Raw genomic sequence first — 24,202 nt, forward strand, 5'->3', positions numbered from 1 at the left:
GCCAGAAAAATGAGCAAACAGAACAAAATAGAAGGGAATGGCAATAGAAGTATTTATGGATTAAAGGTGCTAATAAAAGCGGTTATAAAATACAGCAGTGAAGTTAGCCATGCTGTTATAGGTCTATAGCTACTTGACTTGGAACTTGACTAATAACTGATTGTAATGTTACAATAATTTTGAATTCCCAACTCTTGTACGGTAGTAGGCTTTACATGTTTTTTCATTTTTTATAACAATGACATTCCTCCCTCCCCCAAACATAACGTCCACACTTCATACTGTAAATGTCGGTACGATGTTCATGTGATAAACTGCATTTATCTGAATTAACTGCACTCTGCTTTTGTTTTTATTTGACCTAAAATAGGAGCGCTCTCTCACTGAAGAACTATCCCCTTCAACTCGTGTCATATTTGCTTCTGGCCCTATATATTTTGAAATCAAAGTATTGAAATAGAAGCTATTTGAGATCATTTTAAAAAAATAATAATATAATTATTTCATTCCAAGGCCTGTATAGTTGAATTCTTTGTATTAAGCCTGTCTGGTTTTATAGGCAAAAGGATAAGAAAAATATTTTAAAAATGAACTCAAACATTTCTACAATTGTTTACTCCATTTTACAAAAACTAATACATGACTGTGTATTCACTTCTTGTGAGTAATGCCTCCACTGAAAACTCATGCCAAGAAAGCCTTTGTAGCACACATGTATTCTCCTGGAAGAGAGGAGGAAAGATTAAGGGGCCAAATATAAAAGTTTTAATAAAGGTATTTTAGAACCTGTATTTGCAACCATCTTCCGCATCTTAAGCTGACATACAAGTAGTCTACAATTTTCCCCCCTTTTCTAAAGTTCAGACTTTAAAAGCCACAAGTACGCCAGCATAATAATAGGTCATCTAGCACTCCATGGATGTGATGAGCACAGCTTTGCCTTTCAGAAACAGTTCACAGGAGGCCAGGTCCCTTTTTTATTTTAAATTTTTATTACAATCCACCCACACCTCCAAGTATTAACACTGAACCCTCCTGATTTTTTTTTCTTCCATAAAAAAAGAAAGTAAGTGTTGCAGACCAAGCTGAAGGGATTTAAAGTTACATTGAGGCCTAAAGAGCAGAGTAAAGGAGGTGAAAATCTAAAATGAAGAAAAAGTTACAGTTGTTTGGTTCAAACATATGATTAAATAAAAAAACAAGTTAATAAAAATTTAATTTCTTCTAATCTATTTTGAACAGTTTTCACAATTGGGAAATCTAGTCAATAAAAAACATGTAATGTAAAAGCTCTGCTTTTGGAATAAAAATCCACTTTAGAAAAACAAATCAGAATGTACTAGATGTTGCAATCATTGTAACTATATTTCTTGAGGAAAATCATCCAGCCTTTGGCCTTTTTTTCCTTTCATTGTTCCCAAGGCATGCCACTAATGTGGCTTATAGATGCATCATTGCACATAGTACCCCTATACTTAAAATTCACTTTGATTTCAGAGATATTCCCCATACTTAAAATAGAGAAATACCACCAGAACTGGTAACATCTCTAGTACATCAGAAATTTTAAGTGTGCCCAACTGTAGGCACCAAACTGGTAAAATGCTTCTACATTAAGCATCACAATGGGAAATTATACCCATCAGCTGGATTCAAAGGTGCTTTTATTTTGATATTCAAACTAACGAAAAAGGACCACAGCCGTTGATGTTGTATACTCCATTGAAGAAAGCTTTTAAACAGCATAGTATGTCTGAAATACACAGTACTTCCAAACAAACTATGAATGCCTTTAAAGATCTGTGTCATAAGTGGGGCAAGAAAACCACGTTTTAAATTTCTGTTCAGATTTTATTTGAAATCTAATTCAAATTGTCAAAGCTACAAAAAGGGGAAAACATTTGTGTTATTTTTGCTATGTCACAACATTCTAAAACAAAAATATCACTACCGCCAGCAGATCAGATACACACATTTCTGATGAAATCTCTAAACACAAAAAATGTTTCATTTGGGGAAATAGTCACAATGAAGATATTTTGTACAATATAAAACAATGACAGGTCTACAGATGCAGTTACTCATGAGTATACACATGCATTCACAAAAAATTCAGGAATGCTTTTTTGTTTGATTTTTTTGTTTTTTAAACAGACTGTTCAGGCACAAAAACAAAACCGCATTTCCAGTAAGTGACACCATCATAAAAAATATGAACATTTTGTCAGTGTTTGCTTTTCTTTGACTTCTTGTGAGATCTGTGTGGAGAACGGGACTGCGACCTGGATTTTTTCCCTGACTTTTTAGGGGACCTGGATCGTGACCTTCTTGATCTTTTGGGTGTCCTTGAGCCAGATGGTGATCTGAAAAATAAAGTTTGATTACATACGGATAGATAATTCCTTTGCTTTTTTTCTGCAGCTATATGGCCCTTTCTTCTGATCTACTTTAGAATAAAATACAGGGGAACTCCATTTAGCCGATCTAATTGGGACCGGGACCAGATCGGATAATCAAAAATTTGGATAATGAGGAAAATGGGCAATCATTTCAAGAAGTAGAGTTGCTTTTAAATTAGCTGACCCCTCCCAGAGAAGCATTAACACATGCCCTCCCCCTTCTTATCTACTTAACAGAATATACAAACCCCTAGTTGTTGCAAACAATGTTTTGTTCATTTATTAACAAGAAAACCAACATGAGTTTTTAACAAGTTGTACAGGTATTGATCATTTTTACACTCTTTACTCTTTAACCCTGAACATTATAGAGACTGTCTACCTTTCTCAACCTTTTAGTTGCAATTGCCCAGGGCCCCACACTACACTGGGCCCAGCTAAGTTAAATGCTTCAGCCCCACCACGCAGAGCACAGGCTGACAGCCCTAGCCCCACTGCCCGAGGCTGAAGCATTAATTTCCCATATTCCTGTGTGTGTGCTGGTGGTTAATACGGAGAGATGGATAATGGAGGCTCGGATAAAGGGGGTTCTACTGTATTTGTCATTTGTAAACAGAAATTTGTTACCTAGGAACATCAGTTAGCATGTACAATTTCTCCCCCCGTGGTATGTGCACTGACTCAGTTTCAGTGCTCAGAAAGTATGAGAAAAACAGCACCAATCAGTGTCACTTAAAGAAGGCAAATAATGTACAAGCTTTCCTACATGGTTCTTTCTGCAAATGCACCTTAGCCTTTGCGTTAACACCAACTTATTCCAACATTGCTCATTTCTATTCCATGCGATTATGTTAACTCGTGTTGTTAATATCTGGAAAATATCTAGCACTCTAACCAAACATGTTCATGGGTTGTGACTGAACCCAGGAATCTACAGACAAATGGAAAATGAATAAACCTACGGCACCATCTGGTCCACTCTTAATGCACATGATTAATCTCATCTAATCTAAATTGATTTCATGCCTCATCAGGCTATATGACCACTGCATGAACTCTATAGAAAGATATAATTATCCCCAAACAACTTTCTGGTTTAATATAATTGCTAACTTTGTCTACGAGGAGGTGCTTACATACTTTTGCTTGAAGAAGAAACATCACAAACATAATGCACAACAACAATTTTTCTCTTCTCTGCTGAGTCACTAATAGTAGAAGCTGAAACTTCAGTAACATGACTGCAACAAAATGCATGAGTATAGCATGCATCTAGACTTCCAGAGCAATCCTGAGTTTTGGAATGCAAACAGAGTAATACAAACCACACAAAATATTAATGAGAAATATATCTCATCTCATGCATAGCATAAATCCAGAGACCAGTATTTTGGTGACAGGAGCAGTAGGATACTGTTATGCCATATCTAGAGTCAGGAATTTAGGAAGTAATTCTCCATCATTGGAAGCCCCAGTGTAGACAAGACAAGACAACAGTGGTTTTCTTCTCTACACTGCTAAAATGTCTTCCATAAACCACCAAAAACTTGAGTCTACTCCAGGTCTCTCACCAGTGAGAATCTTCGCTTAAGCTGCATTTCCCAAACATGACATGAAAGATAATGAATAATCATTAATACTGTGGTGGGGTGTGCAACTCTGTTGTCAATCCCAGAACTGGGGCATTATTATTGTAGTTTGGCATTAGGCAAAGGAAGGACCTTGAATCATGTGGTTTATTGGTACTGCTGCCTTGTATAATTTAGGGTAGATTTCCAGAAGAGATGCCTAGCTTACCGTTTGGCTTTTTTACTGACATCTCTAGGAGAATCTTTGTGAGATGACCTGGAACGTGAGCTCTCTTTGTGGGATCTTTCAGATCGCTCTGAGCGCTCCGATTTTGGTGATGGGGATTTTGCTCGTCTACTGCCACTGCTGCGAGATGGACTGGGTGATGTACTGTGCCGTCTTTTCCTTTATAAAAGAACCGAAAAAATAATAATTCACACACACCACCCCTACAAAGGGATCACCTCCTTTTATATAGATTCTTTGTCAATTTAATACGCAGTTTCATTCAGTCATTCCTTAAAAATAGCATAGTGCTAACTTTTTTTAAAATCACAGCTTCCAAATAGTTCAGTACTTGGTCAGACTTTTTATCCGGTTCACAAACTACAACCTATGACTGATCCGTTTATGGATTAGTGACAAAGCTGCAATTAAATACAATATTGCTACAAGTTCTTGAAAAAGCAACACAAGTTACAAATAATGTAGCTATGCTTACTGAGGCAGCGCCAAGACTCCAGCTAAACACATACATTAGTAGAGGGCCAGCACACAGACTAAAAGCGACTGTACAATTTAAACTGTTTATACTTTTGTAGTGAGGTGAAGAATATTTAGACGTGAGCAATTTACTTTTTCCGAAGTAATTTAGTTTTAGGTCCAGCTTTCAGACCAAAAAGTTATTTCACAGTTAATTTATTCCCAAAATAACAGCTAAACACAGTTAATTGTTTTCATAGAAGTCCTATTTTTACCCACTTTTCCAGGTGCATTGACTGAAACAAAAGGTTCAGAAAGTTACTTGAGGAGTGGTTTGGGCAGATTAGAATACAAGATCTGTTAAACTCAGAATCCTGTGTTTTACTGTCCTACAATTAGATTAAATTTTAAGTAGCTGAATTCCTTTATTACGGCAAGAACCACAAATACAATTTAATTTAAAGTCTAATATTGTCTTCAAAGCTATTAAACAAATGGTTTCCATGTGCTCTGGGACAGAATAAAAGCTGCACCTCTCTTTTCTTGTTGGTGTACATTCTTCTTTTTCCTTCTTGTCTTTGGATCTGGATTCAGATTTTTCCTTGTCTTTCTTGTCTCTCTCTCGTTCTCTTTCCAGCTCCTTTTCTTTTTCCTGAGTTATTAAAAACAACTGAGAATTTAAGATTAGGTAAGATTTGTTCTATGATACGGAGAAAGGGTATCCAGTGTATCCACTACTGGGTTACAAGTTTGGAGGGACATGATCAACATCTGAATCTGGAGAAAATAATCGTTATACCAACCCACAAATCTTACATTTACTTTTCCTGATAGGTTTCAGAAAATTTAATCATCATCTTAACACCTACATTTTCTAAATTTCCATTTTCAGGAATAAGAGGTACCTCTATCTACTTAAATATATACATTCTGGTCCCTGTCTTGAGAATGAAACTATAGACTACCTTATGACAGTTTATCCAATGTTATAGAAAAATGAAATCAAAGTACTGTACCAGTCCCCACTCCTCCCTGTAACAGTGTATGTTGTCACATGCATCAACAATAAAATTAGAAAGGAGACCATACAGGTTGATGGCTGAACATGTTCAGTTTAATTTTGCCAGCTGGATCTCCCCTCCCCTCCCCGCCTTCCCCCCCGGATTACAGGAGACAGGACTATACAGTTAGTGAGTTTGAGCATAGGTACTGAAACAAGATAAAATATGGGCTTCAACATAATGTCTACATTTTTATTATTTCAAAGCTCCCTCTGTAGTTGGGAAAATTCTGCTATACACTATAGCATGAAAGGAGGATAAAGCACTCCAGATGCTGAGATAACAGATGCATGGCAGCACCATAATTATAGATGCTAATAAAGCAGCCCAGGAATTCAAATGGACTGACTTTTGAGATTATTTGGATTATAATTCAAATGCTTAGATCTCTCAGAAAGATTATGTTCTACATTACAGTAAATCCCAGGACAACTATATTATTTCTAATGTCACATCTTTTAAATTTGAAATAGTTACAGTTAAAGCATTAACTTTGGATTGCTAGTCCACTAAACCTGCTGTAGTACAATGACACACTACCATGCTACTGAAGTCAATGGATTGTTAATGGGCTACTTGGCACATTTGGTAGTACAGCAGACTAGTTTCAACTAGACAGACCTTGAACATTTAGCAACAATGAAGCTATTAAATAGCTAAACATTGCTATTTTCTCAAACTGACTGCCATACTATGAGGCAACTTTACCCTTGAAATGCTCATTTACTGTAAATTAAATAGGCAGAAAAGGGCAACCATCTCAAAGCTTAATGCACTAACTGCAAATCAGCCATTTATGCACCACGCTTTGGCAGAACTGCTAGGTTTATTTCGTAGCAAACCCAAAGAAAAGAATTATTCACCAAATAGAGAAAAACTGCACTCTCTTGATGCCAGTATTGTAAATAATGTCCGTTATAACTGCCATATTTAACATTTATAATTTATATTTTTTTACATTTTATTTACATATTTATAATTTAATGAAAATTAAAAAAAGAACAAAGCCAGCTAATGACATAGAAATCTATGCTTACAAACTGCTAGAATGAACACCAATCAAGATCAAGCCATTGCAGAACACACAGCATCTGACATGGTTATCTTGATTGTGATTTTATTTTTTTAAGTGACTCCAGTTTACTACATACATCACCTTTGCTACTCAAGATAACCACCACTTCTCTCTCCAATTATAGCTAAGACAGAGTAAAAAAGACTCTTTAAATGTCAACTACATTTAAAACAGAAGTTTGTGTTTGAAACCAGTAAGCACTAACAGCTGCTGTCATTCTCCAGATGTGTACATTTCCTCCATAGATCACCATTCTGGACTTTGACAGGTCTCTTTCCTAAAGGTGACCTGCAAATCTATTTTTAAGTGACAGGTTTCAGAGTAGCAGCCGTGTTAGTCTGTATTCGCAAAAAGGAGTACTTGTGGCACCTTAGAGACTAACAAATTTATTTGAGCATAAGCTTTCGTGAGCTACAGCTCACTTCATCGGATGAGCTCTACGGCTGAAGGGTTTAGCAGCTCTTCCTTGCACATACTCTGACATACTAAGGGCCGAGAGGACTTGCTCGTTTATTTTGGGCCACTTTCCTCTAGCGCTGAGGGGAAAGCCAAAGTACTTGACCTTAGTGGCTCCCGTTAGTTTTCTGACTTCATCTGTCAGAGATGCATAGTGTCGGACTTTCTCAGCCGCCGCATCAGAGAAAGTTTGGTCTTTGTATTCAAAGCAAACAGTGACATCAACAACCAGGGCTGTTCCATCTTTGACAAAAACAAGGTCTGGTTTTCATAGTTCTTTATTGGCAGTGTGCAGATGTGGTTTTTGATAAATTGTCCACTTAAGTTTACGGGCTTCTTGTGTGAGTATTCCACATAACTTGTTGTGCCTGTGGATACGTGCATCTTGAACTGCCGGACATTGTCACAGAACATGAGAAAGCGATTCATATGAGGCATTAAAATGCCTGCACTGTACATTGCGATTGTTTTTGCCATGCCCTAGGTATTCCCTGGTGGGATACACGTTTGCTCTCAGTTTTAAGGCAGTAAGGAATTGACGCTCGGAGAACCCACGATGATGTTTCAGCCAGTCATTGCTGATCAGGTCATTTCCAAAACGAGTGACTCCACTGCCTTGGCATGGTAGATTTTCCCAGTGGGAGAATTCAGTAGCTCTCCAGTTGCAAGGGATTGGATAGACAACCTTGGGAGCCGGCTTCTCCCATTCGTTCGGTAACTCAAGGACGTGGCAGTCTGTGATCAATGATCACTGGATCTGTTATTGCAGGCATTGCCTCCTGGTGTCCTCCCGCGACCAACCACAATTTTTGGTATTCGTCCTCTATGCCATTAGCCAATGCGATGTACTGAATTGTCCAGTCTTTAGAGTGTGCAACTCTGTGTAACCGCCTCGCCTGTATAGAAGGGATAAGGCTGGAGAGCTTTGTTACTCCCAGTCCTCCATCCCTGGATCTGGCATATATAAAATTGTTACAGATGTCGGACGGTAAGTCACTCAGTCACTCTGACTGAATGCATCCGATGAAGTGAGCTGTAGCTCAAAAGACCTTATGCTCAAATAAATTGGTCTCTAAGGTGCCACAAGTACTCCTTTTCTTTTTAAGTGAGTTACCCTTACATTTGTGTGCTGAATGCCCCAAAGGAAAAGAGTCAGAGAAGTACTCAACACAAATTACTACATTTATATTTAGCTTCTAATAAATTGTATGGGTAGTTCCAAGCTTTGCTGTGACATGCCAGAAGCAATAATTCTGTAAGACTATGAGATGCTGGCAGACTAGGTGCCAGTTCACGCCAAGGCCGCACTGAACATTGACAAATGCATAGCTGAAAACCAGTCTGGTTCACCTGTGTGTTAGTACTTTTAAAAAAAGGTATTAGATTTACAATAATGTGTTTAGTCTTTATGGAATGCTTGTAGCATGCCACATGTGTTAATCTTCCTTATAATATCTGTGCCCTATGTTTTATGCATTGTAAACCTCTGTAATTGTGTAAGTCAACAAACAGGAAAGGGGTATTAATTAATGTAGAAATGCTAGTTTCTTACAGAAGGTGTTAGGTCCTGACCACCAAGAAGGCCCACTGAAACCAAATGAGCCATGGTGCTTCCCCCACCACACACACACACACACACACACACACACCCTGCCCCAAAGAAGAGGAGACATGCAGGTGGACTCATCCCATCAGCTTGAACTCTGAGGGAAGAGAATAAAAACCCCTGGAAAAAGGAACAGTAACTCTATGCTGCTTGAAATCTGAGGTGAGAAGATTTGCAAGCATAAGCAAGAGTTCCCCGGGGCTTGGCCTGGGTTAGCCCTAAAGGACATACAGAGTATGTCTACACAGCAACTAGACACCCGAGCTAGCCCATGCCAGCTGGCTCTGGCTTGCAGGGCTTGGGCTGCAGGGCTATTTCATTGCTGTGCAGATTTCTGGGCTAGGGCTAAAGCCCAAGCTCTGGGACCTCCCACCTCACAGGGTCTTAGAGCCCAGGCTCCAGCCTGAGCCCAGAAGTATGCAATCAAACAGCACCGCAGCCCGAACCTACTGGCACACGCCAGCCGTAGGTGTCTACTTGCTGTGTAGACATGCCAACAGAGCTTGCACACTACAGCAGCTTCTATTACTTTTTGGAGCCTAAGACGTGTGTGTGTGTTTACCTGCATTAAATTTGTAAATAACTCTCATTACTTTTCTTAGTTTATAAACTGACTAAAGATTTATGAATAGGATTGGCTACAAGTATTGTCTCTGGTGAAAGATCTAGGGTGCAGCTGACCTGGGGTAAGTGACTGGTCCTTTGGAACTGGGAGTAAACCGAATATTATTGTGATTTTTGGTGTAAGCTTGCCCAAGTGGCAAGACAGGCTGAGTACCCAAGGGGACCATCTGCGACTCCATGTTAAGGCTGTTATAGCACTTCAATCAAGTGTCACGTATGAACTCCTGATGAACTCTAAGTATAGGGCTTGCACCCTATTTGGGGTCTGTGCACTGCTTCCTCACAGTCTGCCCTGAAGTTGGTATTTACGCTCGTGAGCCACCCCAGATAGCCTGACAACCACCATTACTAGAACTCAAACTACGAAGTCAGACCAGAGAAACTCAGGTTAAAAGTGTTTTTCATTTACTTGCCATGGTTTTGAGAAGTTCAATTTTTATATTGTTTTGGATATATTTTAAAAATTCTGTAAGATACCACTTTCTTCTGAGCTGGCTCTGGAGGCCACAGAAGACTAATGGTAGTGGTAATGTTGCAGAATGATTCATTCTGGGGTTTAAGCACCAAGCTGGAGCTAGCTAGAACAAACTGAGGTGTAGGGAAACTAGAAGAGTTCTGAGTAATGTGTGTCCTGAATGCCATTCTCTCTCTCGCTATTTGAAAGCATTTCACAAAATGAAGTTTTTATCAATTTACCAACGGAACAGTCAAAAATCTTTAAGTGTAAACTGAAGATTTGTTTCCACTCAAGCCAGTCTACCTTGTTTTATATACTCAATAAGGTCCATAAGTGACTCTCAAACTTCTTGACTCATTCGCTACAAGCTATTTTCGGCAGCACTTTTTCTATGCATTGTTTTTTCCCCAAAATAAATTTACTGTTAGAGCTTTAACTGTTGCGTGTTTTCTTCTCAACACATTCTGATGGCAAGGAACCAAATCATGATGAACTGAGAAATATGAGTTATATACTTTGGAAAGTAAAAAGGTATCCATTCTGGAGAAAGCACTTGGATTGAAACACTTAATTTAACAATACAGTAGAATGTCAACTAAATGCATTTGTGAATACATTGCCTTAGTGCAACACTACATCTGAAATCTAGAATCAGTATTGAATATATAAAGAACATTTCTTACCCTCTGAAGAAGTTTGTCTCTATAGTGTTCAACCTGTTCCTGAAAACTCTGGCCTGGTTTCTTGGGTCTTTTTCCAGACTCCAATTCATCTTGAAATTTCATCACCTTAAGCTGCAAAATTAATAACCACCATTTCAAATACATTTTTATTGGACTTAGTTATCCAACAGACAATTAGACAGACAATTTGGCTTAAAATGAAACTTGGTTGAAACGAATTATTTGGGTATTTTGTTCTCACAATATTAAATGTACAAGTGTCACATATGAAAGGACATCAACATCAAAGTGGTGAAATTGTGTATTTGACCTTAGTCTCATGCAACCGTTTACATACTTAAGAACTAAATGAAGACTGAGATTTGTTTACAGTTATTCTACTCAGTTAGTGTCCATCATTTGATTCTGCTACAACCTAAAATCTCTCTCGGAACACTGCCTACATATTTCTTGCAAATGAAAGTTTACTCTGGGTGTCTTACCATACCATTTCAATCTCTCATTTGCAGGTTTTCTTAGAAATTGTCTTTTTTCATTTAACCCCGAATTCTACCTGACCGAAATGAAGTGTTTGTGATACACAAGCCAAAATTATCCTTTTCTTCTGGGATTTTTTGGTAAACTAACTCACTTTCAAGAGGGATTATTTTAATGATGTAAATATTCTTTCATTCACTGCCCATTACAGTAGTGACATTCAGCTCAGTAGCACTGCTATAAGTAATGTTGTCCTTACTGTGATGGTACCTCCACCACGAGTCACAGTAGTAGCCAGGGAGTCTTTGTGATTTTTCCTGTGAGGAACTTCATTTTTGTCTCTGCACATTAAACTTTCCATCAAACTGATTCAAACCATAAAACTTTACTCCAACTTCTCACCTTTTTCTAAAGCCTTAATTTAACACTATTCAGTTTCTGCATATAAGCAGCACTGAATCATTAAGCCCTCTTCCAACTGACTATGCTCTATGCTTCCTGCTTTTATTTACCTGCTTCATTACTGATTTGTGCACTATTTACATTATGTCTTCCAGTATCTATAAACATTTGTTGCTGTCTCTACAGTCCACTTAGATATTAAAAGTCACCCACTTATTTTTCCTCAAAAAGCCACCTTTTTCAAAAAATATATTTATTAAAGCAAAGAAATGTTAACATGAGTTAAGTATCAGGGGGTAGCCATGTTAGTCTGTATCCACAAAAACAACGAGTCTGGTGGCACCTTAAAGACTAGCAGATTTATTTGGGCATAAGCTTTCGTGGGTTACAAGATGCCTCTGAAGAAGTGGTGTTTTACCCATGAAAGCTTATGCCCAAATTAATCTATCAGTCTTTAAGGTGCCAGCATGAGTTAAGAGTCAGAAAATGGAAAGGTTTCAGAGTAACAGCCGTGTTAGTCTGCAGCAGCCGTGTTATGCATCCAATGAAGTGAGCTGTAGCTCACGAAAGCTTATGCTCAAATAAATTGGTTAGTCTCTAAGGTGCCACAAGTCCTCCTTTTCTTTTTGAGAAAATGGAAAGTTAAGTGTTCTTAGAGCAAAATAACTCAGCCATATTGCATATGGAGAAAATACCTTGTAAACACTTCTCTGCAGATATTCTGGCAGGATTCTTACTCCTGTTTTATGTTCCCTAGCATCAGACAGGCAGAATGCCAAATTTAAGGTTTTGGGTTACCGGCTGTACTGGTCTCGGGACAAAAGCCACTATGTATTCTAAGGGCTACCCATGGAATGCTACTGAGTGGAAATCAAAGGCTCCCCAAAGAAAATAAGCCAATCACAAAAATAAAAAAAGATTGAAAAAACAGTACCTTAAAGAAAGGTAGAGCAATAAATCCTTTTTTTTTTTCTTTTTAAAGGTACCTCAATACACTCTGAGAAAAGGTAGGTGGAGGAAAGAGTCCTATCAGACAGACATCCTCACAAAAGCAGGCTTATAAGGTATACATTTCCCGCTTCTCGAAGGATTTTTCTCCTTTTCTCCCCCAGAACAAAAATCCAATCATGATTGCAAGTACAGCAGAACCTCAGAGTTACAAACACCTCAGGAGTGGAAGTTGTTCACAACTCTGAAGTGTTTGTAATGCTCAACAGACCCTTATGGTTATTCTTTCAAAAGTTTACAAATGAACATTGATTGAATACAGCTTTGAAACTTTACTATGCAGAAGAAAAATGCTGCTTTGCCTTTTTTTTTTTTTTTGTAGTTTATGTTTTACACGGTACTATATTTGTTTTTTGTCTCTGCAAACAACTCTAGTGTTCAAAACTCTGAGATTCTACTGTAGCTTGAGGAACATCCCAAAACTGTAACCAGCATCAAGAACTAGGCCAGCACCAGCAACATAAAGTATTTTGTTTAAAATAGGGAAGATATAAGATGCCTCTTAAAGCACCAGACTTAACAATTCAACAGCCTGTGGATTCATTCAGAGAGAAAAACTTAAATATGGCCAACTAAACAAGGGACGTCTTGAAAGAAACAATGGTCCATAGTAGTGGCCAAAAGGCAGAGTCCAGAAAAGTGACTGCAAAACTGCTTAGAAACATCATCGTTTTGAGGGGATTTTTACTGAAGACTATTTTCAAGTCAGGCTACAAAGTTCATTTCTGAGAGTGAGAGGGGGGAAAAGTATGGTAATATGCCTTAATATACTTCTGATCAGGAGCAAATTTCAACTGTTTTCTGTCAGTGGTGACCTGAAGCAGAAAGTTCAAAATCTAAGTTTTACTACACAATTCTTGAGATGCTTTGAAAACTAAAAATGAAGATTTTTTGAGGACCTCAGAAGTCTGAAATTCAAATGGCAATATACCTAACACCAAGAACAAACAGTAAGAGATCATTTAAAAAAAAATTTCAAATGCATGCGCTAGCTGAAATTGCACCATTGCTAAAATATGATGTTAACATTAGTAGTACGTGAAATAGTAAACCAACGTGCAGTTTGCTTCAACATTCACAAGGGTGTTTGGTACATTACAAATACCCATACTGAACAGAGTTTAACAACAAACCAGTAATACAACAAATATTACTGCAAATTGGAAGCTAGCTTACAAATGAACTTTCATTATACTAGCATAATGTGTGTGTGGGTGAGGGGTTGTTGTTGGGTTTTTTTGCAAGATTATTGCCACCAAGAGCAGAATCAGAAATAAATTCTATTTAAATTTTTTAATTATTCAGATTTCATCTATCAGAACTGCTTCTTACCAGGTAAATTTTCAAACTCTTGGAGGGCACAATGCTCAATTATGGCCTGTTAATTTTAATAATCTGAGCTGTTAAACAGTGTATATCAAAGCACATTCGGAAAAAACTAAGAATTGGCATGCTCAAAATATTATTTCTTCATGTCTTTTAAAGGTATCGTGGGAGTATATTTATATACTGGTTGTATATAACAATAGTGCTTTGGTAGTGATTGTTGGGTAAGCGGTTGCAATGCCACATACAATACATTAACCAAAACGTAAATAATGTTTTGTCTCCACAAGATGCTGAATCTACAATACATGGCTTAACAGCCTTGTAGTGTCATTTTTATTTATTGTCTGGGTGCACTAGAGATCTCAGTTTTTCAAGTATCACAGCCCAATTCACAGAGCTTTAAACTGAATAAAAGCTGGAGAGAATGGTGCAGTTTTAAGTCTTGCATTTTTGTATTGCACCTGCAACAAAAAGCCCCCCATTGCTGATTGAGCCCATGCTGAGTAAGGATCTTTAGTTCCACTCCCACTTAGCTCTTCAGCCAATCAGCCACTTACAGGTGTGTGCGAGGATAGGGGCTGGAGAGAATCTGTGTTCCCCAAGTTCAGCAGATATTCTTGCAACTCCGCTTGGAGGAGGAACAGAGAAGGAGCAAGTACTATATGCTGAACTAAGATCATCAGTTCAATTCCCCACCTGCCTAGGTGGTCTCTGCTTCCCTTGCTTTGTGGCCCTGGTACTTGGAGCAGTAACTTCTAGCACTTGTTCTATCTGCAGTAATAGACAGAAAGAAAAACTGGAAAGAGAAGAAACTTTGAAGCAGGAAAATTAGAGACAGCGCCACAAAGGGACCTGACAGTCCCTGAATAGCCCAAGAGTCACGCCTACTTGCCAGAAGAGGGGAAGGAGGATCAAGGAGCAAACTGAGGCAGATGGTGGAGTGGAAGGAAAGCAAAACAACAGAACTGAAGAATAGGGCTGTACTTCACATGTGACCCTTCATGCCCACATTTTTCATTCTTTAATGCATTTTTGTGGGTGGATATTCCTAAGTACATATAACTCTTCTATAAAATAGAATGAACTTAGGAGAATCCATACTGCAGGACTAGAGTTATTTAATTCAAAATATAAAACAATTATATTTCTGGTATAAATCAATTTATTTTATTTTTATTTTTTTTTAAACACACTGACCTCAATCTCTCTGAGTTTGGCACGCTTTTCTTCACTCATTTCAGAGTACTTGACTGATGACTTGGATTCAGGCATTTCTTCTTTGATGGGATTGGAATACATATGCTGCTCTTCTGATTTAGAACTCTGAGTATCCTCCTCATCTTCGCTTTCTTCTTCTTGACTTTAAAGGGCAAGAGTACAGAATCCATTAGTATACAGATATCTGCTTGATGCAATAATTTGCTTGAACATTACAAATCTTACTTATTGAAAGGTCTGTACTTCTTACAGTCTTAGGTCTGTACTTCTGCAGATTTCTAGGTAAGTTAATCTTACTAACCGATACACCTAAACTTGCAATTTAATGGTGTACTGTGTGACAGACCAGGTGCATGAGGTAGCTACCCTAATACTTTCTCTCTCTCTTTTTTTTTAATATATAAAACATACATTTAAGCTTCAGTTATTTACACTGTACACTAAATGCATCCCAACAAAGCGCTTCAAAAACTATATGAACTCAGTCACTTAGTTCATAATTATTCTCATAATTATGAAGCTAAAAATGGTGACCCAACAATATTTACAGGATTGATCTAAGTGATGCAATTTTTGCTTCTTCAAATGTAGTTAGTTCCAAAACAAAATAAAAGTATTCTGTTTTTACATTTCTTCTCTCAGCCCTGGGAACAGACATCAGAAGTATCTAACTGTATAATGGTATTCCCAAACTTGCCACTAGAGTGCTGCAGCTCAACACATAATGCAGTCTAAGATGCTGTAATTATTATTATTGATGCTCTCAAACTACTTAAAGAACAAAAGACCAGAGACTTCTCAAAAACTATAACACTGCACGAGGTCTCGTAGTATCAAGAAAATCATATATCTGGGAAAGCTACCACCTGCTCTTCTGATTCAAAGTAGAAAGTGAACCTTTAGATGGTCTAGAACCTTTAGACTCTATGCAAGTCTCACATGTCAAACTTCAGGTAGTATTAGACATATACTATTTGACACTAATGGGTTACTGAATACAACTCCTTTTGAAAGAGTTCAACTGACATTATTACAGAGAATAACTGATCAAATCAGAATGTAGCAATGACTAACAAAGGTATGCAGTGCTAAAAATCTTGCTCATATCTACATTTTCATATTCTCCCTCTTTTCAAATTTTAATTCGGATTTTAACTAGGGCTGTCAATTAATTGCAGTTAGTTCACACGATTAACTCAAAAAAATCAATCACAATTAATTGCGGTTTTAATTGCACTGTTAAATAATAGAATACCAATTGAAATTTATTAAATATTTTGGATGTTTTTCTACATTTTCAAATACATTGTATTGTTTGTTGTAATTGAAATCAAAGTGTATATTATTTTTTATTACAAATATTTGCACTGTAAAAATGATAAACAAAATAAATAGCATTTTTCAATTCACCTCATACAAATACTGTAGTGCACTCTCTCCGTCGTGAAAGTGCAATTTACAAATGTAGATTTTTTTTTTGTTACATAACTGCACTCAAAAACAAAACAATGTAAAAAGTTCAGGGCCTACAAGTCCACTCGGTCCTACTTCTTGTTCAGCCAATAGCTAAGACAAACAAGTTTGTTTACATTTACAGGAGATAATGCTGCCCTCTTCTTATTTACAATGTCACCAGAAAGTGAGAACAGGTATTTGCATGGCACATTTGTAGCCAGCAGTGACTGAACTCCTTGAATTGTATGTCCCCTGTTTTACCTGCATTCTGCCATATATTTCATGTTATAGCAGTCTTGGATGATGATCCAGCACATGTTCCTCATTTTAAGAACACTTTCACTGCAGATTTCACAAAATGCAAAAGGTACCAATGTAACATTTCTAAAGATAGCAACAGGTTTAAGAATCTGAAGTGCCTTCAAAAATCTGAGAGGGATGAAGTGTGGAGCATGCTTTCAGAAGTCTTAAAAGAGCAACAGTCCAATGCAAAAACTACAGAACCCGAACCACCAAAAAAGAAAATCAACCTTCTGCTGGTGGCATCTGACTCAGATAATGAAAATGAACACGTGTCGGTCTGCACTGCTTCTGAAGGGACATATAAATCTTTATCACATCTGGCACATAAATATTTTGCAACACTGGCTACAACTGTGCAATGAGAACACCTGTTCTCACTTTCAGGTGACACTGTAAACAAGAAGGGTCTAAAGAATACACGCCATAAGGCAGTGGTCCTCAAACTTTTTACCTCACGCCCGCCACTTACCCTGTCCAAGCTCCCCGCCCAAACCAGGGCCAGGAGCAGGGCCACGATTTGGGGGTGGGCGTGTGAATGCGGACAGGGGTAAGGGGACTGGCAGCCAGGATCCCGGGCGTGGGGCCAGGAGCAGAGCTGGGTCGCGCTCCCACCCCACTCCCGCACCCCCATGGAGGCTGACCTGGGCCCAGCCACGTCCCCCTTAAAGTTCTTCCATACACCCCCCAAGGGGGGATATGCCCCACAGAGTGGGGACCTCTGGCATAGGGTAAGCAGAATAGTTAAAATGATGTCTCTCACAGTTAAAAATGCATATGTACACTATAATTGTAATAAGTTATATGATGTTAAATATTGCTTTCAAAGCAATCTAGAAACAAAACTGTACTGTTTACATAAACAAAAATATTTTAAATATAGCCTTTATTCAATAAAGATGACATTTCCTTGCTACCAAAATCCAAGCTTGGAATGGACCTTTACACTAAAATCAATACGCTGTTAGTTTGCCAGTCACACGTTACTGTTATATGGAATGTTGTAACCTAATGAACTACTGTATATACAAATGCACTGGGGAATTCTTAAATCAGAGGGATAATAATTTTTCAAAATTATCTGAATTTCAAAAAATTCCCGAAAAGGGTTTAGAATTTGTAATCTTACACCAAGGTAGTTATTACATCAGCTTGGATGAAAATCCTGGCCCAACTGAAGTCAACAAGAGTTTTGCCATAGACTTCAATAAGGCAGCCCTTAACTTTAAGAAGCCTACATGGGTAAACTAGAAACATTTAGAGCCTTACTTTTGATTTTCTTCCTCTTCTGATTCTTCATGCTGGTCAAACAACTCCCATTTAGAAGTTGTAACAGCTGGAAGAAAAAATAAGAAAGTTTTAAAGATAAACAAAAGTTACTTCATCTGAAATTTGACAGTCATATGTAAAAATTAAAAAATGCAAAATGTACAACTCTGTAGCATCCAGTGTTTACTACAAATATCCCCTCTTCATTGAAACGAATTACATCTTTACTCAAAACTGCACTTCATCAGAATAGTTAAATATATTTCTGATTTATTATTTAATGACAACACACAGCAAACTTAGGGTAAAATTTTCAAAAGCACCTGAGTAACTTTCAGAAGCTTAAGTCCCATTTACAAAAATTATATAGGTAATTATAAGTCTAAGTCTCAAAACCAATCAATGGAACTTAGGAGCCCAACTACTTACATTACTTTTGAAAATGCAACTCTGGGTGTTCTTTAAAAATTTTATCCTTAGAATAAAGATTTGGGAATAGGTAATCTGTAGTATATCACTAAATGATTTCCAATATTTATTTGTTAGGCACTGGAAGATTTTTAAAGTTGACATGTTACTAAAGTATGAAAAACATGCAGAACAAAGCTCAATTTACTTCACAGAAAGTTATAGCTGAAGGAAGAGATTATCATTGAAGGTATTTAAACTGCATTAATAGTTTTAGATAGCTTGCTTACAAGTGTTCATGAAAAGCAGCCAAGTAAAACATTAAATTTCCAATTTACTTACAAAAGTGCCTCAATTTTAAACATTTTTTTAAACTAACCCTGAGCTTCCAATTCTGCTTCATCCACTGCTTCCCATTTTGAAGGGGCAACTTTGAATATGGGCTCATTCTTTTTAGACTCTTCAGAAGTATCCACTGTTGAGGAAAAAAATATTAAGAAAATCATTGTCCAAAGTTCTCTCAGTAGATCTTAAACTCTGAATTTTATTAGGGCATTTGCAGTCTAATAAAATATTTAAGTGCCTTGTGCCATCTTACTTATTATTTGTATCACTATTAACACCCAAAAGGATCAGGATTGGGGCCCCACCACAGTAGGCATTGCACAAACATTTAGGGAGTCATGGTCCCTGCACCAAGAGATTACAATCTAAAAACAACAAATTATAAATTAATTTTGTTGAGATCATAAGATTAAAAATAGTCACTCATCAACTCAACATTCTATTTGTTACATACTCTGTCTTATTCCTTGTTGCTGCTCAATGTTTAGGTGTACTTCATTTTGAAATTCAAGTTTACAATGAGGAACAAGGCTATTAACTTCTTCAAGTCAAGCTCCTATATCAGCATTAAGTACATTGTATCAGGAAACCTAGAATTCCAAATTACAAGTTGAACTTACAAGGTACACCATCAAGATCATCATCAAGTGATTTAATGGGGATTCCATCAAGATCATCTATCGGAGCAGCATCAATAGGAATTCCATCTACATCTTCCAGTGGTGCACCATCAAGCTCTTCCTCAATGGGAGCTCCATCGAGATCATCTGGTACTTCCTGTAGGCAAATATATTTATGGTAAATACTTAAATTCCTTCAGCTAGGGGCTGTGCAATGAGTGATCTAAATTGTTTACTTTAATTTCTCTAATTCATTTCAGGTAACATTTACTTACTTTCTGGATTTTTTTTTTTTTAAGTTATAGCTTCAAACACATCTTAAATAGAAAATAACGAAGTGTTCCTGGTAGCACATATATTAGCACATTACTCTAAACTGATATTTGCTCCTTACACTGCTGTGTAATTTCAACAGAAGTGACTAAATTATCTCACACAAAACTAGGAAGCTCGAATTTGTCCACACATTACTTAAGAGTTCTGCAATATCCATATCCAAAGGAAAGGACGATGAAACACATATATAAAGTACAGGTTTGGCTCATGAGGCAAATGCTTTAATTTACTGAAGGACACACAGCTGTGCACCTGACTTCAGATACGTGAAAGATTTCCTGAAAGACTTTAAACTGAGCAACTGGCAAATAGTCTCCCTCCTTGGTAGCAACACAAAGCAATATTCACATAATTAACCATCCCTAAATAATCTTTCTACTACAGTAAGCACAAGCAAGCACTTTCCTTCAGGCTTGTATGTTTTCTTGATTCTATTGTTAGCATTCACAATACAATAAGACCAATCCTACTTTCCATTTATATTTCAGTTACCAACTCCTGTATACTATATTTTGGCAGTGCTGCAATGCAAAGACTTGTTCCTACCCTGTATTTGTTTACTAGCCCCAAGTGATTTGATCTTCCTCATTTAGGACATATATATATTTAATTATAAAAAAACATCAGTAAGGACCCATCCCATGCTCTGGGTGTTCTAACAACTAGGAGTCTACAGTGCATCCCACTGTAATTATACATCCAGGCACCTCACACAGGTTTCACCATTTACATTGGTCAAACTGGACAGTCTCTATGTAAAAGAATAAATGGACACAAATCAGATGTCAAGAATTATATCATTCATAAACCAGTCGGAGAACACTTCAATCTCTCTGGTCACGCAATCACAGACATGAAGGTCGCTATCCTACAACAAAAAAACTTCAAATCCAGACTCCAGCAAGAAACTGCTGAATTGGAATTCATTTGCAAATTGGATACTATTAATTTAGGCTTAAATAGAGACTGGGAGTGGCTAAGACATTATGCAAGGTAGCCTATTTCCCCTTGTTTTTTCCTACCCCCCCCCCCCAAGACGTTCTGGTTAAACTTGGATTTAAACTTGGAGAGTGGTCAGTTTGGATGAGCTATTGCCAGCAGGAGAGTGAGTTTGTGTGTGTGTGTGTGTGTGTGTGTGTGTGTCCCCGGGAAAAAAAAGAAAAAAGGGGGGGTGGGGTGAGAGAGCCTGGATTTGTGCTGGACATGGCCCACTTTGATTACCATGCACATTGTAGGGAGAGTGGTCACTTTGGATGAGCTATTACCAGCAGGAGAGTGAGTTGTGTGTGTATGGGGGTGGGGGGGTGAGAAAACCTGGATTTGTGCTGGAAATGGCCCACCTTGATTATCATGCACATTGTGTAGAGAGTTGTCACTTTGGATGAGCTATTACCAGCAGGATAGTGAGTTTGTGGGGGAGGGGGGGTGGAGGGTGAGAAAACCTGGATTTGTGCTGGAAATGGCCCAACTTGATGATCACTTTAGATAAGCTATTACCAGCAGGACAGTGGGGTGGGAGGAGGTATTGTTTTATGATCTCTGTGTGTATATAAAGTCTGCTGCAGTTTCCACGGTATGCATCCGATGAAGTGAGCTGTAGCTCACGAAAGCTCATGCTCAAATAAATTGGTTAGTCTCTAAGGTGCCACAAGTACTCCTTTTCTTTTTGCACCTCACACAGACATCCTTCAGACTTCCTCTCCTGGAAAAAAACAAAAGCAATTCCTGGCTCTGATAGACCCAGGTGGGGGTAAGCAAACTGCAGAGGCCATCCTGCATAATGACATACCAACAGTTCCCTCATTTAAACTGAGATACTTCCAGCTCAAGTAGCTCCACTAATTCCAACTGTGATACTATGGCAGACGAAGAGAGACTTTAAAAGGTTAATACCAACACCTTAAATTCCACCTGGAAATTCACAAGTCAGCTCTACCAGGTACTTAGAGTACAAAGTAAATGGCCTGTTACATTCTGCACTAGCATCAGTTTCCAAATAGCTCAGGATGTAACCCCATGATATACTGCATTACTGTAATCTAGTCTGAAAGTGACAAAGGCATGAATTATGGTAGCAACATCCATATCTGAAAGAAACTGTCACATTTATCTTCCAGGGCACAGATGGAAAGAAGTTCTCTTAGCTGCCGCCTGAGCAGCCAACAGACACCTCAAGTTTATCAAAATTCATAAATTTCAAACCTGTCATAAACAGCAGCAGCACTCACTCAATCAGGGGTGCCAAAATAATCCTTGCAATTTTTTCTGGTTGCTTCAACCCAGTTGCACCATTATCAAGGTTTAGCATTAGTTAAGACAAGCACTTACCTCTATTTCTTTTTCTTCTATAATATTTACAAGTCCCAAGAAAATATTCTGCAGTTTGATCAAAAAGGGTTCTGGATAAATCGCCCAGTCTTCCCATGCTCTGAAGCATGTCATTACCCGTTGCTAAAAATAGAAAAATACTAGCACTTTGTAATAAGAGGTATTTTAAAATTATCAGAAGTTTATAGCACACCACTATAAAACTATAAAGTTTTAAAAACATGCATTTGGCATATAATCAATTTTCAACAGAAAAATAATACTGTATGTTTTCTGCACATAGAAATTAGAAATAAATTTAGTTTAAAAGTAGCAAATGACCATTCTCTGTTAAGATTTTATAAAGTCTAATTATCGACCACTAACAAACAAAAAGGGTGAAAATAAGATTGTGTATTCTGCATCCGGCAATTTCTTCTCACATTAAGATTTCTTACACTGAAACATACATTGTCTAATACAAAACTAAAAAGTGACCCTACCAGAACAAATCCATTCTCAAATGCTTCATTTCTTTCCCAATTCCTTAAGTATATACTTAATTAGTTGTTGTATTTTCTTCATTTATATTGATCTTTACTCTCGAGCAAAAACCTTCTAATAGAAAAGCTGTTTTTCTTCTTCTAAGCATTTTTAAAGTAACATTTGTAGAAGGACACAGTTTGAACACAAATTTAAATTCTTCTATGATAGAAGACACAGAAATGGAACTTTGCATGTTCAAAATGGTACTATCCTTAATTTGGAAGTTTGGGGGTTTAATCAACTTTTGTTTATGAACACATTCTCTTGTGCCGAAGTATATTACTAATTCATGTTTTCAATATGTCATTTAACAATAATGCACATACCTTGAAATTTTCAGACTGTAAATGGCCTTGTATTGTACGGTAGGTAGCATTGAGATCAGAAAATATCTGACATAATTTTGTTTCAAAACTGGAATTAAACACATTTCTTAAATTAAACAGTGTAACATGAGGATTGTAATCTAGTTCATACTGCATGTACCTGGTACCTATTCCTTTTAAACACTGGGGTTTCATCATGAGGATTTGTAGCCATGAACTGAACTATAAACCAAACACAGATACCATATGTGAAATTTGTTCCAGCCATAAGCCTCTCTTATAAAGCCTGACACGGGGGCATGCTGAGTGGAGGGCTGCAATGTTTTGGGGGAGTCCAAACAGTGCTGCAGCCTAGGAGGCTGCCATAACTTTAACAAGTCTCCAAGGAAACCCAGGAGCAAAAGTGTACAAAGGCTTGCTCCCTCTCCCTGATTGCAAGTTCTCTATACTGTGCCTCTTACAGTGCTTGGAAAATTCTGAGTTTAGATTCTGTGCTATAGCGATCTTCCAGATTTTCAAAGGACAAAGTCAACATTTAAAAGACACTTCTGTCTGCTAGATTTACTTGCTATACTATTATTACAAATAACATCAACAGCCCCAGTTCTATAATGGGGCTCCACATTGGTGTGTGGGACCACCTGCATGACTAATTGCAGAAATGGCGGGGGGGGGGGGGGGTGGAGGCGGAAGAAGGAGGAGAGAGAGAGAGAAAGGGAGCTAACAATGGAACATCACTGGAAGGAGGAAAAAATATTTCTTTATTCTTTCAGTTGTATTCATTGTGCATTTGACAGGATTTCATACATAGTCAGTTTCATGATTTCCTTGTACAATATGCTTCTCCTTGTTTATGTGGGCCTTTTACACAGTAACACGAGAGAGAAGAAATGTGATTGTAAAACAATAAAATTCAGCAAGGAAACTTAGGGACAGATATATCTGAAACTCCTAACAACTCGTATTTTTTAAATGAATTTGATTTCAAGTTGACATTGTCTCTTTCACTCCAAAAGTTCAGCACATTTGGAAGTAAATTCAGTACAACTGACCACAAAATAAGAAACTGAGGTGATAAACTATGTCACAAAGGAGCAGCTGTTCCTATCATTCTAATTCCTGCTACTATTTGATCCACTGATACGAATTAGGCTACAAAAGGGTAACAAGAGTAAGATGAAAACTAAGAAGCTAGGTGAGGAAAACTGTGCAAGGAATGGAAGG

General features: G+C 37.6%; 1 protein-coding gene across 6 annotated transcripts in view; it reads right to left on the reverse strand.

The window, feature by feature from the left end:
- Positions 1 to 1,240: 1,240 nt before the first annotated feature.
- Positions 1,241 to 24,202, reverse strand: part of U2SURP (U2 snRNP associated SURP domain containing) — a 74,296-nt gene continuing 51,334 nt past the window's right edge. For 2 of the 6 annotated variants that reach the window (XM_084638594.1, XM_084638592.1), the window contains exons 18-27: positions 22,979 to 23,066; positions 22,128 to 22,250; positions 19,464 to 19,620; positions 18,878 to 18,973; positions 18,091 to 18,157; positions 15,046 to 15,208; positions 10,633 to 10,743; positions 5,204 to 5,340; positions 4,197 to 4,373; positions 1,241 to 2,363 (exon numbers count right to left, since the gene is read on the reverse strand). In XM_084638594.1, the coding sequence (XP_084494720.1) occupies positions 2,225 to 2,363; positions 4,197 to 4,373; positions 5,204 to 5,340; positions 10,633 to 10,743; positions 15,046 to 15,208; positions 18,091 to 18,157; positions 18,878 to 18,973; positions 19,464 to 19,620; positions 22,128 to 22,250; positions 22,979 to 23,066 (1,258 nt within the window). In that variant the 3' untranslated portion in view covers positions 1,241 to 2,224. The remainder of the gene's footprint in view (positions 2,364 to 4,196; positions 4,374 to 5,203; positions 5,341 to 10,632; positions 10,744 to 15,045; positions 15,209 to 18,090; positions 18,158 to 18,877; positions 18,974 to 19,463; positions 19,621 to 22,127; positions 22,251 to 22,978; positions 23,067 to 24,202) is intronic. The other 4 variants (XM_084638596.1, XM_084638595.1, XM_084638597.1 and 1 more) reach the window with 3 other exon arrangements.

This window comes from Lepidochelys olivacea (genome assembly GCF_965140295.1).
Source record: "Lepidochelys olivacea isolate rLepOli2 genome assembly, chromosome: 9".
Lineage (NCBI taxonomy): Eukaryota > Metazoa > Chordata > Testudines > Cheloniidae > Lepidochelys > Lepidochelys olivacea.